This window comes from Sorex araneus, chromosome 1 (assembly GCF_027595985.1).
Source record: "Sorex araneus isolate mSorAra2 chromosome 1, mSorAra2.pri, whole genome shotgun sequence".
In the NCBI taxonomy this organism is placed as follows: domain Eukaryota; kingdom Metazoa; phylum Chordata; class Mammalia; order Eulipotyphla; family Soricidae; genus Sorex; species Sorex araneus.
Window position 1 is genome coordinate 415,303,926 of NC_073302.1, and position 16,148 is coordinate 415,320,073.

At 38.6% G+C, this 16,148-nt stretch overlaps 1 protein-coding gene across 2 annotated transcripts in view; it reads left to right on the top strand.

Annotated features, from left to right (window-relative positions):
* Positions 1-16,148, top strand: part of MET (MET proto-oncogene, receptor tyrosine kinase) — a 124,918-nt gene that overhangs the window by 83,232 nt on the left and 25,538 nt on the right. For both annotated transcript variants that reach the window (XM_055122647.1, XM_004602074.2), the window contains exons 6-11: positions 4,624-4,784; positions 6,826-6,928; positions 7,033-7,169; positions 7,986-8,147; positions 9,057-9,156; positions 13,453-13,671. In XM_055122647.1, coding sequence (XP_054978622.1) covers positions 4,624-4,784; positions 6,826-6,928; positions 7,033-7,169; positions 7,986-8,147; positions 9,057-9,156; positions 13,453-13,671 — 882 coding nt within the window. The remainder of the gene's footprint in view (positions 1-4,623; positions 4,785-6,825; positions 6,929-7,032; positions 7,170-7,985; positions 8,148-9,056; positions 9,157-13,452; positions 13,672-16,148) is intronic.

Consider the following 16,148-nt stretch of genomic DNA (forward strand, 5'->3'; position numbering starts at 1 on the left):
TTCTCCACCACCCGTAAACCCAGTGTCCCTCCCACCCTCCCCAATCCCATCTCCCCCCCACCCCACCCTGCCACTCTAATTAGCTGTTGTGGTTTGCAATAAAGGTGTTGAGTGGCCGCTGTGCTCAGTCTCTAGCCCTCATTCAGCCCCGCAACTCCCTTCCCCCACATGGCCTTCGACTACAATGTAGTTGGTGATCGCTTCTCTGAGTTGACCTTTCCCCGGAACGTGAGGCCAGCCTCGAAGCCATGGATGACTCCCTTTTTTAAGTCATGGGTTTGCATGCAGCTAATCTGAGTTTGGGCCGTGATACCACATTTGCCAGGGGTGACTCTGGAGCACAAAGCCAGGAGTAAGCCTTGAGCATTTCCAGAAAACAAAAACAAACCAAAATTCTGATGGAAATCCTTTATAATGATTTTTCAAAACTAAAGAATGCCTTATGATGTTTGATGCTCCCTCTCCTCTGGCCTTGCCCAACTCTACCCCTTTGTTGCTGGCAATTTTTAAGCCTTGCATTGTATCATGCATGATGAGTCGGTGAGGCTTGGCCGGGATTGTCAGAAGGAAAGGAGTGCAGCTGAGTCCATAAATCCCTTTCGGTTCATAGTTGTTAGGAAGATTTCATGCTGCACTAGACCGTGACATTTAGCATTCTTACTGAAGAAAAAAAAAAGACAGATTATTCATCTTTTTCTTATCTGTCGTAAACTCAATAGATGCTAAACCCAGCTGATCTACGGAGTTTCCCTTTCCAGTCAATGTAAATTACCCAGTATTTCAAGGTGCCTGAGGTCTAGTAGCTGAGCCATCTTTGCAGTTCCACATAGAAGAGGTATCAGGATTTTAAGAATTTCATGTTGTTCCCGTTATGCTTTCTGAGCTCTTCAAAGAGCAATGAGAAATGCTTCAGAAGAGGAGTGCTTTCTAAAGTACTCCAAATTCATTAGGATAAAACTATCATATCTTGTAGTATGGAGTTCAAGCCCAGTGTGTGACTTATTAGGTGACCAGAACTCCAGGAGGGTGCAACAGTGACATAAGTGGGGGACCCAAGTTTCTACAAACAGTACACCCGCCACCAATGTATTTGTGACTTTTTCCCTCCCTTGGCAAGTTTTTAATTTTCCAAGTTTGTTTAAAAAAAAAAAAACTACACTTCTTTTTTGATGTATTTCTTGCCTAGATTCCACTGTTGTTGACATCTCGCCTTACTATGGTCCGCTGTAAATTGTCATTTTCCAAGGGTGGGGTGGTGGTCATTGTTTTGCTGTCTCGTGTACTATCTTGGTGGTTTCTGGGTCGTTTAGATCATTTTCACCATGGAAACGATGCAGGCTACTTTTTGTGGCTGTTTCTCCCCAATGCAAACAGGTGGGAGACTCAGCTTCATGGCTTCATGCCGGACACTCATTTCCTTCCCACGGAGTTGCTGTGCCCTTTAGAATAACTCTTTTTGCCAGCCCATTGTTGCTTCTATCCAAGGGTGGGTAGTCCAAGATTGCTTCCTTCCTTTTCTCCTGGAAGAGTGCACAGTATCCCATAATGCTCAGATTGTCACCCCCCCCCCCCCGCCCCCTCCTCCACTTCCCCAGCATTTCACTGGGGAGAGCTGACGTTTTGAATCTTTTCGGATCCTAAAGGTCAAAGGCTTTTAATATCCATGTCTATTTCCAGAGCAACAGCGAGAGGTCTTTTCTCAAATCATGCCCCCCATCCTTTGGCCTTATGTAGAGTGATGATGACTGCAGAGTGGCAGGCCTCGCTCCGGCCTGCAGGATCAGACCGATGTCTGCCTCGGACAGCTGTTTCCAATGGGGAAGCCTCATTAGAAGAGAGAACAGCAGCTGTGTGGCTGCCTGGGGCTGAAGAGCGTCCCAGAGGGGTCGATGTCTTGTTCTCTCCTACTGAATTTCTAGCATAATAATAAACAGATTTTTTTTGTCCCCCTAGCGGTTCTCATTTGGCTAGACTTGGGCGAGGTAAGTTTTCATGAATGGCACAACTGTGTAATGGATTTTATGGGTAAAATAGCTATCATAAAAGCATTAAGCTAAGACTTTAAAGGGGTTTGGTAACAAGGGTAAGTAAAGACATGGGTTTGCGATTATTTACTTAGGCAGGCTGGGAATGTTTACAAATCAGAATTTTGTTAAAATACCCATCTAAATGGTAGAGGTAACTCTGAGACTTTCACTCACTCGTCTTGAGCAAATAGCCTTTACTGGGTTTTGAGTTGCCTCTATAGCGGTGCTATGTTTTCCCACCATTGTACTTTACAGCACAATTTACAATATATCCCCCCCAAAAGAGCATTTCCTTTCCCAGTTGTCACAGAGGTGCTGAGAAGAAGCTTATTTTTAACTTGGAAATTTGTTTTAATAGGTTTCGCCTAAGATCTGTTGTCTTACAGACTTCATAAGCGCTGAATTCTCTTTTGTGTCACAGATGCCAGTTGAACTAAATAAGTTCAGACTTTATATCCCATCCACAGAAATTTGTTCACAATAATTAAATGGACCACTTATTTATTGAACCTTGGACATGGGAGGAAAAGCTTCAGTCCTACAAAGGAGCTGCAAAATAGTGCTCAGGGAGATCATTAGAAACATCACTACAATACAGTTCACAGTTGGGCTCTCTCCAATTGTTTTCCTCATTTTCTAATAGAACTAACATATTGAATATATTAAGCATAACATCATTTTTATTTTTTTTTTACTTTTTGGCTCACACACGGCAATGCTCCGGGGTTACTCCTTGCTCTGCACTTAGGAATTACTCCTGGCAGTGCTCAGGGGCCATATGGGATGCCAGGGATCGAACCCAAGCCAGCTGTGTGCAACGCAAACACCTAAACCACTGTACTATTGCTCCGGCCCCAACATGGCATCATGTTTTTAAAGAAAACTTAGCTTTCGTTGTATCTAGCCTACCAGAAATAGTGACCATATCTGAAGAAAAAAGAAAACTTGCAAATGGGTAGTATGAATTCACAAGTACATAGGTATAGATTTTCTTACTTGGTACATAGCACATGGTGAACTTATAAAAAAATGAATGAATGGCAGGTATGCATTGAGAACTGTATTGTGAGGGCTGCTGAATGCAACTGTGAAAACGCTGGATATTGGAGTTATTTTTATTGCCTAGTTTCTTTTCTGGACTGGGAATACCATAGCAACAAGAATGCAGCACACACCCAGCTGGTGCCCACAGCACCGCAGATATTGGTGCTTGGTTTTTACTGCTCATCAGAAAATTTTAGCAGGGTTTGATCTGGAAGTCTCTGAGTGAGTGATAATCATATATGTCTGGTCCTAAAATGTTCCTCCTCCAACCCAGAGATTTCCACAGTACAAACTCACTTTATTTTTCAAAATTTATTTTTAATTCAATCACCGTGAAATGCACTGTTATCAAGTTGTTCGTGATTGGGTTTCTATCATACAATCTTCCAACATCTGTGGCATCATGGTGTACATTTCCCACTACCAATGTCCCAAATTTCCCTCCTTCCATCCCCCCAGTCTGTCTTTATGGCAGGCTCTCTCTCTCTCTCTCTCTCTCTCTCTCACTCTCTCTCTCTCTCTTTCTCTCTCTCTCTCTCTCTCTCTCTCTTCTTTTGGGCATTATGGTTTGCAATGCATGTATTGAAAAATTATATTGTATATCCTTCTCCTTTCATCATTCAGTTCCTGTTCAGAGTTATCATTCCCAACTATCATTGTCATAGTCATCCCCTCTCTATCCCCTCTCTATCCTAACTGGCCACCCCCCCCCCTTGTGGCAAGCTTCCAACTGTCTACCAGTCATCTTCTTGGCTCTTGTTTGTACTGTCCTTGGGTATAAGTAAAACAAATTCACTTTAGAGGAGTGATCCAAGAGGACCTTTCATTATCGTGGAGGATGAATAAGCAGATGAATACTTTTATCTCTGGGTCTCCTGAAAATAATTTGTTGTATCGACATGTCAGATATTATCTTTTTTTCTTCAATTTTATTTGGAGCACTGAGAGTTACAATGTGGTTCATGCTAGCTACATGCATGATTCATTTAAACACCACACCTTCTCTAGAGAGTCCGCATCGTTCCTCAATTGGCTTCTGGTCTCTTCCCTCCTTCCCCCCATCCTTGATCAAGCTCAGTTCTGTAGACCAACTTCCAGGTTCTTCTGACTTGGACCATTGGTTGGTTCCTTCCTATGGTTCCTTCTACCCTAACTATGAGAGAGATGATTCTGTACCTCTGTCTGACTGACTTCACTCAGCAGGATACCCACAAAGCAGTCCCACTAGTCCCACCTACAAAGCAGCAAATTACATGATGTTGGCTGCTGCCAATGAACATAGGAGCACAAATGTCTTTTTGAAATAGTGTTTATGGGCCCTTGGTATGACTGCCCTAAAGCAGAATTGCTGAGTCTTATGGAAGCTCAATTCTTAGTTAGAATCATCTCTGAAATCTGCCACCCTTTTTCTTTTGATGAAAATTTCAACTTTTATAGATGCATAATATTGAAAACTTTGAGACTATGGAGGGTATGTATTTTGTTTTTCACACATGTGAAAAGATAGCAATATATAGTAGAGTTTTTGAAAAGTTCCATGTTTTCCTTGTAGGTTTTCCCAACCAGTGCACCTCTTGAAGGAGGAACAACATTGACAGTATGTGGCTGGGACTTTGGATTCCGGAGGAATAATAAATTTGATCTAAAGAAAACCAAGGTTCTCCTTGGAAATGAGAGCTGCACGTTAACCTTGAGTGAGAGCACAACAAATATGTAAGGATCCTAAATTGATTCGCTAGAGTGTGGTTAGAAACAGGTCTAGTTTCTTAATGAATAATTGTAAAAATTGCCCCCAAAATCTATCTCTTGAATTAAAAGAGGTCTTGTTCTATCACACCCCTTATGGATTTTTTTCTTTGGTTTTTAATCCAATTTGCTTACAAGGATTAAGGAGAGGGGGAAAAAGATATAACCTAGGTGATGACATAAAGTCTGAGAGATTTTTTTCTGTCCATTTTTGGAATGATTAATCAGAAATTGGGTAAAATTGAAAAAATGGTACTAGTTATGGGGCTGGAGCAATAGCACAATGGGTAGGGCATTTGCCTTGCACAAGGCCGACCCAGGTTCGATTCCCAGCATCCCATATGGTCCCCTGAGCACCACCAGGGGTAATTCCTGAGTGCAGAGCCAGGAGTAAGCCCTGTGCATCACCGGCTGTGACCCAAAAAGCAATTAAACAAATGGTACTAGTTTTGGTCAGTTCATCTTTAAATCGTTAAAGTCTTCAAATAAAGAGTTTCTAAAAGGGTTTTCTATAAAGAAAAAAGTATATAGCTCAATATAGAAGCCTTTGGAACTTACTTTCTAATGTAGTAAAGTAGCTGTGTGATATTTAAGATTTGTTTTGGGGGGACAAATTTAAAGTGACATTAAGCTAACATTTATTGACATGATAATAAGCAATGTATCTGGCACGCCATTCTGCAGCTGCCAGAGTATCCCAATTATAGTTCAGTATTTTTCTACTTAACAGGACTCTCCTCTCTCTGTCTCTCTTCTTTCTTATATTTTCCTAAATAAAACTATTTCCCTTCTTTCTTATATTTTCCTAAATAAAACTTTTCATTCCCATCCCCCAAAAAAGAGAAACTAATAACTTGCCTTTCCCACATTCTGGAACTTTCAATTCTGTTTTATATTTAAAATATTCTAAGTAGAAGATATTCTAAACATTCCCCTTAAAAGTACCATTCATATTTTACACAGATGTTATTTCTGCTTTTCTCTACTAAGGAACAAAATCAATTTACTAGTAATATCTGGTCAATCAGCTCTTGGCCCAAAACCTGGTCTACTCAACCCCAAAGTCTGTTTACTCTAGTTAGTGTAGAACAGTGGAAAACAAAAACTAACAAAGAGCTGACTTCTATAAAGAACAGAATTTAGAATCTCTTAGTTATCACGTCGTACCAACAACCAAGTAATTGAAGCTGTGCAGTGAAAACCTATCCTATGGGTGACTATTTATTGCCTAATAGAATTCCTTCAGAGTTGCACAAACATCAAAATCTACTCATTTTACTGGAAGCAAAACCTAAACTAGTGTCATACCTATTTAGTTTAATGGCAAAACAAGTTCCTTCTAGAAACTTGTAAGTTCTTATTCATTGCATTGTAAATTAAAGCCTGTAAAAGTGAAACAAAATTCATTCTAGTCTTCAAAATGTTTTATATATGTATGAAACAATTTATATTTACACTTTTTAGTATCATAAGATTTTTAATTAAAAATAAGATAAGGAAAGTTCAACATAGTTTTAAATTACTTAAATCCCAACTAATTTAAATAAGTTCACAAAAACACAAACATATAGATATACCTGTTTATTATTTTTTACTAATTATTTACTAATTTTATTTACTAATAATAAATTTAGTGATTTAATGATTTAATAAATTTAGTGATTTAATGATTATTTACTAATCTTAAATAAAATGTGACAAACCTTATACTTGTGATTTTATAGGATTTGACTTTGATTTTCATGAATGCTGTAGTTTATGCGATCTGTATTGATAAGGTTTAACAATTTCTATTTTGTCAGTATGAATGCTACAATATGGTCAATATAAACTTTAGCATAATAACACAGAATTAGTTACATAACAGTTAGTGCTATTTCTTACCATGAATCTGCTTTTTATTCACAATAATCACTTAGCAATTTAAAGTTAATGTCCTTGCAGATAGAACAGCCCAAACCAGGAAATGCCTTTGGATTTATAACATACTGGACTTCGGCTTTTTCAGGTTAAAATGCACAGTTGGTCCTTCAATCAATGAACATTTTAATATGTCACTAACTGTTTCAAATGGTCGAGAGGCTGCACAATATAGTACATTTTCTTATGTTGTAAGTATAAGTATTATACTTATGAATAAGTATATTTGTTAACTAATCTTATAATTCTAAATAGATTAACAAGATATTCTATTTTGTTTTTCTCTTCCCTTCAGGATCCCATAATAACAAGTATTTCTCCAAGTTATGGCCCTCAGACTGGCAGTACTTTACTTACTTTAACTGGAAAATACCTCAACAGTGGAAATTCTAGACACATTTCAATTGGTGGAAAGACGTGTACCTTAAAAAGGTGTTGTAAACTTTCATGGCACCAACCATATTAGATTAATATTTGTACTAGTAAACTGAGGGGAATTTTATCTTTAATTTGTAAAGAAAAATAAGAATGTTTATTTCCTGCTGACTAAAATTTCTCCCTCCCAACTGCTGAGGACCAGATATCTTTCTAGTTAAGGTGTTTGCTTGCATGTGACCGACCCCATTTCAATCCACGGCACTGCCACGTGTGGCCCCAAATACACACCCACATGCACACATCCCACACACAAAATTCTAAATCTGTCTGTTCACCACTGTTGATTTTCCTGTCCTTCCCATATTGTTTAATGATTCTATTTCCAGATTTATTTTTATATCTACTTCCTCTGTTGTCAAGTATTAGTATCCCAGATATGATATGAGCTGTGATTTCTGATCATTGACAAAGAATTAATTAGCAATTTTGTTGGAAAGAAAAAAGATTTATGATTAGACTAGCTCACTTTGGAGAGTGGAAAAAGGAACAACAGAGACACAGGACTGGGAGGATGATTCTGTTCACGTTTCTTGGAGTCAGAAGAGTTCAATGTATTCAAATTGTAAAAGACACTTTAAAAATTGCTTAAGAACCTCAAATGTTTTAAGGTCAAAGATGATTTGTCTACAAAACAAGGTGCGTCAGATGCAGTTGAATGTCAATTGCCTGCATCAGAATGAGCGTTTTTGTACACAACAACAGGAAATTCTCATTTAGTAACCACTGAGTGGTACCCTTTTGATTATGAATATAATTCTTAGCTATGTATATCTTTAATAGCCACCGTTCTTGATTTTTTTTTTAATTCAGTGTGTCAGATAGCACTCTCGAGTGTTATACCCCAGCCCAAACCACTTCAACTGAGTTTCCGGTTAAACTGAAAATTGACTTAGCCAACCGAGAGACGGACAGCTTCAGTTACCGGGATGACCCCATTGTCTATGAAATTCACCCAACCAAATCTTTTATCAGGTAAGTAAAAGCTTCTAATGGGTATAAGAAAATAATGAACATAACATGATTTTCCCATCAAGTTGTCAAGCGGAATTGTCATTTTATCTCTGACTTTACTGTTGTATTGCTTTTGAAGGCTGTCTTTCTAATTTAGGAGTGATAACTACATTTAGATTCTGAGTACAAATTGCTTTTTTTTCAATGCTTATCCATGCCAAGAAGCATTTTACCCTATTCTGTTACATTTTAAATGGATTTTAGTAAAGCAGTTTAATGTGACTCTATAAGATTTATATACTTTATACAAACTTGTCAATTCCATACTAACCTTAGTGCCCAGAGTGAAATTGTACATTTTTTCTCCATTATTCATTGTACTTTTGCATTGCTACTTTACACCAACTTTTCATATTCCCTTTAAATCACTTCAGTTTGCCTTGTTTCCATTATTTTACTGAAACAATTGTAGTTAAGTTTGATTTTTGAGAAAAATATTATTTCTCATATTCACTGAATAAAAAGGTAAATGCGGAGCTGGAAAGGTAGTACAGTAAGTAGAGCATTTGCCTTGAATGCAGCTGACCTGGGTCAATCCCCAGGACCCCAAATGTTTCCTTTGAGCACCTCCAGGAGTAATCCCTAGGTGCAGAGCCAGGAGTAAGCCCTGAGCATTGCTCAATGTGGCCCCTAAAAAAACAAAACAAGATAAATGCTTTTCTTTAGCTCGTGTAATATGAGTTTTAATTCATATTTATATATGAATCAGAGTCACATAACTGAACAAGATATTTCCAGAAAATGAATCATGACTAAACTTCAGTGTCACTTGCACTCTCTACATGTGATTTAATTTTACTTCTTCCTTAAAAAGGCAAGAAGGGGAAAGAACCTCTTCGGTCATACTGCTTTTCTATTTTCCCTTACCAGTGGTGGGAGCACAATAACAGGTGTTGGAAAAAATCTGGATTCGGTGAGTGTCCTGAGGATGGTGATAACCGTACACGAAGCAGGAAGGAACTTTACAGTGGTAAGTCCTCTGGGCTTCAAGCGCTTCATCTGCCTCTGCCTATGACTCTAGGGGTACTAGGAACATTTCAGTTTCACTTTTAATGTTTGCTTGCCATCTGCCCCATAGCATAGGTCAAGTAGTAAATTTTTTTATTTAACCACTGAAGTGCTCTGGTCTCCAGCTAACACTGTGAAAACACACATACACTTACAGAAATACTTATCCACAAGTGATGATTACCAATTCAGCAGCTGTTGTTGCTGTTTTGATTTGGGGGCTGCATCTGGTGCTGTTGTTGGCAGCTACTCTCAACTCAGTGTTCGAGGGACCATGCCGTGGATGAAGACATGCCCTCCCACTCACTGCTGCTGTATCTCCCCCCAGCCCTAAGCAGTGTTAGAAAGACAGTGCCTGAGACCATGAGTGAGTTTGCACTCCATTGCCACCACCACGTGCACTGAGTGTAATCCTGGCACTACTGCTGTTGGTGCCCAGCAGCTCTGCTGTCAGAGATCCTTGTCCCATAAGCCTGAGTGTTGTGAAAGTACCACAGCTAAATGAGGGGGACAGCCTGCAAGCACCACAGCAAACCCTGCAGCACAATGTGCAGCCCCGGGTGAGCAGCACAACCAAGTATGTGTGTTCCCTCCATCATAACAATAGAGACAACAGAGGAATGGAAAAGGCGTGCTTAAACATGGGACTAATGCAAATTATGTCAGTCCCTATCTTAAAAAAAAAATACCATAGACTTGTGTGGTTTATACACTTATTTTCTATATTTCTGGAGGCTAAGGTGTGTGTGGGGGAGGTCAGGATTAAGATACCAACAGATACCAGGCATATCTGATGAGGGTGTTGCTCTTCCTGGTCTAATAGTCACTCACTGCACCATCACTTGGCAGAAAGAGGAAGGGGAAGCAAGCTCTCTTTGTCTCCTCTAGTTAGGGCCCGGACCTCCTCATACATAGAATCCTAAAGCCCCACCTCCAAGTACCATGACATCAGGGTTCCAGTTTCACATAAGAATTCTGGAGAGATTCAAACATATTTTTTTCTTATTATTATCCTATCTACCCTGTTTTAAAGCACCATAAATGAGCAAGCCCTCTGTTTTAATAAAATCCTTGGATAAAACCTTTAATCTTGTAGCATCTTTGTCTATCTAATTCATAGGCACAGGATGTTTTCTCCTCCCCTTCTTATCACTCTTCTTATCCCTTTGTTAGCATATTATCAAGCAATAAGAAAGAGCTTTGGAATACTTGCATCCTAGAGTATACATGGCTTGTTTTTTAATGTTTCCTGTCTTTCCTTCTCCTATTTCCAATGTCAATCAAAATTTAAATGAATATCTCCTTAAAAGTGACCTGGAGACAGGGCTGGAGTGATAGCACAGCTGGTAGGGGATTAGCCTTGCACGAGGCTGACCCGGGTTCGATTCCCAGCATCCCATATGGTCCCCTGAGCACTGCCAGAAGTAATTCCTGAGTGCAGATCCAGGAATAACCCCTGTGCATCACCAGTTGTGACCCAAAAAGCAAAAAATAAAATAAAAATATAAAAAATGAAAGTGACCTGGAGAGATAGCCCAGTGGGCTAAGTACATGTTCTCCATGAGGGATATTCAGAGTCAACATTTTCTCCCCAGTACACAACCAACAATCGCCCCTCCAGGCATCACTGGTTGCATCCGAAACCAAAATAAAAACCACCATTTTTGAAGTGCTGTAATAAATAAATTATGTCACATCAAAATGGTGCTTTCAGTTTAGCTTCTGGAAATTGAATTATTTGCAAATATGTCATATCTTTGTTGCTTTTCTAAAGTCAGTTATCGACTAATTTAGTTGGACTTGTGCACTAAACTTAGAATCAAAGTTTCAAGTGCCCTCTCTCAACAGGGTCTTGATTGGGCAGGTGATAGATTAAATTACAGCACTCCCTTTTGCTTTTCCCATCCAACACTTCTCAAAGACTAAGGCCATAGTGTTCTTTAATTACAAAAAACCAATTTGGGGCTAAAAATGTCAAGCCAGATCACCAAACAATAAGGTCATCTCAAATGAGATTTTTCTTGACCTTCTCAATCAGCCACATTGCATCACCTCGAAGAGTGTTATTAGATTCTTATCATATTCCTGAGAGATTGTACTCCAGGGAGTCACCTCATGAAGTAGAAAGCTTTGAAACCAATCCCCTCGCACATGGCCACAAACAAAGTTAGGATACCACTGCTATTAATTTAAAGGGCATCACTTCTCCACAACCAAGCTAAACATTGTTCAATAACCAAATTAGATTAAGCATATAAGTAAACCTCTTGGGTCTGAGCATAAGACTTTTTTAGAGTAGAAATATGAGAAAGTGTTATGGTTTTAATTTATTCTGTACTATTAAAGTAGTGACTAGATGACATGTAGAACTCCTGGTCTTTATTCATTTGTAATCAAATATTTATCTAAAGACTTTCTACGTGTGAAATATAAGATTCACATAACCCAAAGAAAGCTTCAAACAATGGTAGCGAGGAAAATCTTAGATCTGTTTACATATCTGGTAGTAAATAGTTCTGTTGTTTTAGACCCAAGTGTACTGATACAATAAAACTATGCACTAGAATTGGATAAGAATGAAAACTTCAGTGGGCCTTTTTCCCTATTGTTTGTGAAAACTACCTCATAAAGACATGTGCATTTTTTCAATATTCTCTGCTGCTTATAGAATTTGAAGCTGACCATGGTAAATTGAACCTATTCATTTTTAACTAATGAAACTTCATGATTAGGTTGATCTTAGATGTATTGATCCTGTTACAACAATTTTTTAAGTCCAAAAAACTGTGATTTTTTTATATAAATATGCTAATTGCCTCCTTAATGAAATGAACATTCACTGTTAATGTCATTATGTCCCAGAAGCCAGCAGCTTACTGTATAATTTTTCAGTTCATAATTTTACATAGAAAAGTATTGTGATCACAATAAAATTGTGCTTTCATTTTTCAAGATGACAAAGAGTTAATGTAATATGACTTTAATGCAAGTCTAATATTCATATTATATCTATACATTATTATATCACTTTTCTATATATACCTACAGCATACACTTTAAATGTAGGATAATTTTTAAATTATTTTGAAAAGAAAATAATAATTGCCCAATTTTTGTTTGTGCTTTTTATGTATATCCTGAGTTCTTTTTCTATTGTGGACATAAGTAATTGTTTTATCTCCAACTATACTTGTCAAAGAAAAAGGAAATCTAAGGGATGTTGTTGCTTGTTTGTCTTTTCCTTGGGGGAAAAAAACTCAACCATTTAACCTTAAATGTGCCGCTTTCTGTTGCTGGCTTAGTTGAAGCACAATCAAGAGGAAACCACATTTTCCAAACTTCCATAAATCAGAATTCCAAGGGGGAATATTTGAAATGAGAGATGAAAGGGCATGAAGTAATAATAGCAGAGCCTTTGTCACATAGAGAGCATAGGAAAAGGCTAGTCAGTGTAAAATACAGTGTGAGCAAAAAGCCATGTAGCATAAGAGCTAAGACACTTTTGGAGCCACGATCTAGGATTCCTCTTTCCCTCTCTGCTGCTCAAAGCTGTGTGATATTGTCTGAGGATGGAAGCCGTTTCTTCAACTGTAAAATATGGTAATCAAGTACATTGCTCAGTGGATTATTATGAGAAATAAATGACACCGACTTGGTTCTTTGCACAAAACCTAGACTTAATGTTTGAGAGCTTAAAACCCTCCAAATCAATTGACCTAATTACATAGTAAAGCATAATATACTATTAACTGTGTCATAACTGACAAAGGGTTTTACCATGTAGTGCTCATATGGTGAAAAACATTTCTACCTTACTTTCCTAAATGAGGGAACTTTCTAAGAGGTTTGCCTGAGTTTTCAAGGCTTTGTTTCGAGTGGGTTTGTGAATTCGGACTTGTAAGATTCTGAAGTCCAGATCCCAAGCTGCCATCTCTGTTTCCTCAGCAAGGGGGCTGTCCCTCCAGGTGACTGGCCTGACTTCTTAGTGGAAACCAGCATGATGGGAAGCACTAGCTTCGGTTGGAACAATATCACTTATTCCTGGAAGAGAACCCCTGTGTTCCTTTAAAGACTGAATTATATGGACAGATTTACATCATGTTTCCAGAAATATATTCTTCAACATTAAGTTAGATGGGGAATTTTTCAGAAGGCACATTTTTGATTGATCATCTGAAGCAGTGAAATGTGAACATTATTGTTGTTGAAACTGCTGAGCTTTATGCTGTTTACAGTGGGTAATTGTGTTTTACTGTAGGCATGTCAACATCGCTCTAATTCAGAGATAATCTGCTGTACGACTCCTTCATTGCAACAGCTGAATCTGCAGCTCCCCCTGACAACCAAGGCCTTTTTCATGTTAGATGGGATCCATTCCAAATACTTTGATCTCATTTATGTACATAATCCCGTGTTTAAGCCTTTTGAAAAGCCAGTGAAGATCTCAATAGGCAATGAAAATGTACTGGAAATTAAGGTAAGTAATGCTTAAAATGCTCCCTTAAATCATCAACTTGCCTTTAATTGACTTCACAGCTAGGAGAATAGAACTTTTTGACTTGGTCATTATATCTTTTAGTACATTAGCAAATATATAAGCTCAGAAAAACAAATCTTTGGGGCATTAGACTAAAAGGTAAGTGTATTCGTGAACTGCTTTTTAATGAAGCATTTAAAAACTCTTCCTTGTGTGTATGTTATAAAGTAGCAAATGTGGGACACAAATCTATTAAATAGGCTGCTGGGGATGCATTATCCCACTGGTGTTATATATTCTCTGGACACCTAAATGTGTTCATTATAAGATAAAAGGGAAGAGCCATGAAAGCAAATGTATCAACTATCCTTCTGTGCTTCCTTGTAAAACTTGGAATTTTGTGTCTGGGTATGATCATCTCTGAGATGATTTGTAAACAGAGCTGAATTTCCTCTACCTTAGGAATATGTTCCCATTAGCCTTTGACTGTAATTGAATCAGAGGATACCAGATCATCTTTTCTAACCCAGATAGTTGGAAACAACACTAAGGCCCCGACTGGTTCCATGGTCACAAGTGATAAAACACTGGCAGCACAAAAACCGAACTACAGTGATCTCAGGTCTTTTTAGTCACCTTGACTTCAAAAACTAATAAGACAGGTGAAATGATTAGGACTTCCAACTACCTAAAGCCACAGTCAGCGGAAACAGTAAATCATCCATCATCATGTTGTTTTCAACAGGCAGAACTTTTTCCCTGAAAAACAGCCTGACTGCAGATATGAACAACACCAATAGCACAGCACATGTTAAGATGTAAGCGCCAGTTAAATTGTCTCCGTCAAAGTAAATGCTACTGATTTTTTTTTGCCTTTTCCACAAGATTTTATCTCCTGCCAAATGCACTCGTTCACACTCATACAATTTACTAACCTCGCAATTGTGTTTTGTACAATAATTAAGCAAGCCCAGCATGAAATTAAATGGAAGCTTGCTTCAATGAGCAGCGTGTTTACCGCTGCAATGTTCTTTCATGTGCTTCTTTAATTAGTTTTAGAAAGGGAGAAAGAGTTTTTATCACTTCTTTTCCTCATTCAATAAAACTAATCTAGTGTGGCCTTTTGCTTTTAACAATTACTGTGTTTACCATTTGAAAGATACCATTTGGTTTTTCTTGATGAAAACAAAGGTTTATTTGCAAATATTTTTAAGTCCAGATAAACCTCATTTTTCTGTTCCTGTGTTTGTCGGGAAGGATTAGAAAAAAAAAGATTTTTATTTACCCTTTCAAGCACAGTCTTATATAGAGGATAAAAAATGTTTTTATGAGGCCGGAGCGATAGCACAGCGGGTAGGGCGTTTGCCTTGCACGCAGCTGACCCGGGTTCGATCCCCGGCATCCCATATGGTCCCCCAAGCACCGCCAGGAGTAATTCCTGAGTGCAAAGCCAGGAGTAACCCCTGAGCATCGCTGGGTGTGACCCAAAAAGCAAAAAAAAAAAAAATGTTTTTATTTTTTAATAAATTAAATGCCCATTACTTAATGCCCTACAAAATTGTTGGACTAAGAAAAATATGAGTTGGCATGTTCCTCACTGTCACTGTATCACTGTCATCCCGTTGCTCGTTGATTGTTTGACCAGGCACCAGTAACATCTCTCATTGAGAGACTTATTGTTACTGTTTTTGGCATATCCAATATGCACGGGTAGCTTGCCAGGCTCTGCCATGCGGGCAAGATACTCTCAGTAGCTTGCTGGGCTCTCTGAGAGGGGCAGAGGAATCCAACCCGGGCCAGCCTTGTGCAAGGCAAATGTCCTACCCACTGCGCTATCACTCCAGCCCATGTTCCTCAAATGTTCATACTGTTTCAGTCATGACCCACATGGTCTCTAGAAACAAACCCCAGATATTTTTCTTTGTGATCTTTTTACTGAAATGTATTGTCTAACAAGTTTGTAGCACCTGTCATGTCATAGTATAACAATACAAGAGGAAGAGGGAAGCTAAGAGGCTATTTTGAATTATAATTCAATCTTACTATTTTTATTATGTCACTGTCATTGTCATCCCATTGCTCATTGATTTGCTTGAGCGGGCACCAGTAACGTCTCTATTGTGAGACTTGTTACTATTTTTGGCATTGAATGCGCCACAGGTAGCTTACCAGGCTCTGCCATGCAGGTAGGATACTCTCGGTAGCTTGCCAGGCTCTCTGAGAGGGGAGGAGGAATCAAACCCAGGTCGGCCGCATGCAAGGCAAACGCCCTACTTCTGTGCTATCACACCAGCCCATTTTCATGATGTGTAAGAAGAAATCTAAGAAGATATATGTTTGATAGCAGTTTCTAAGGCCTATCGCATTAAAAACTCCGCCTTTGTAATAAAGGCAAGAAAAGTCAAGGTATGCCGGGATATCGCACATTGGAGGCCACTGTGGGTTTAATTCCCTGCACCTGGGTAAGGGAGAGAGAC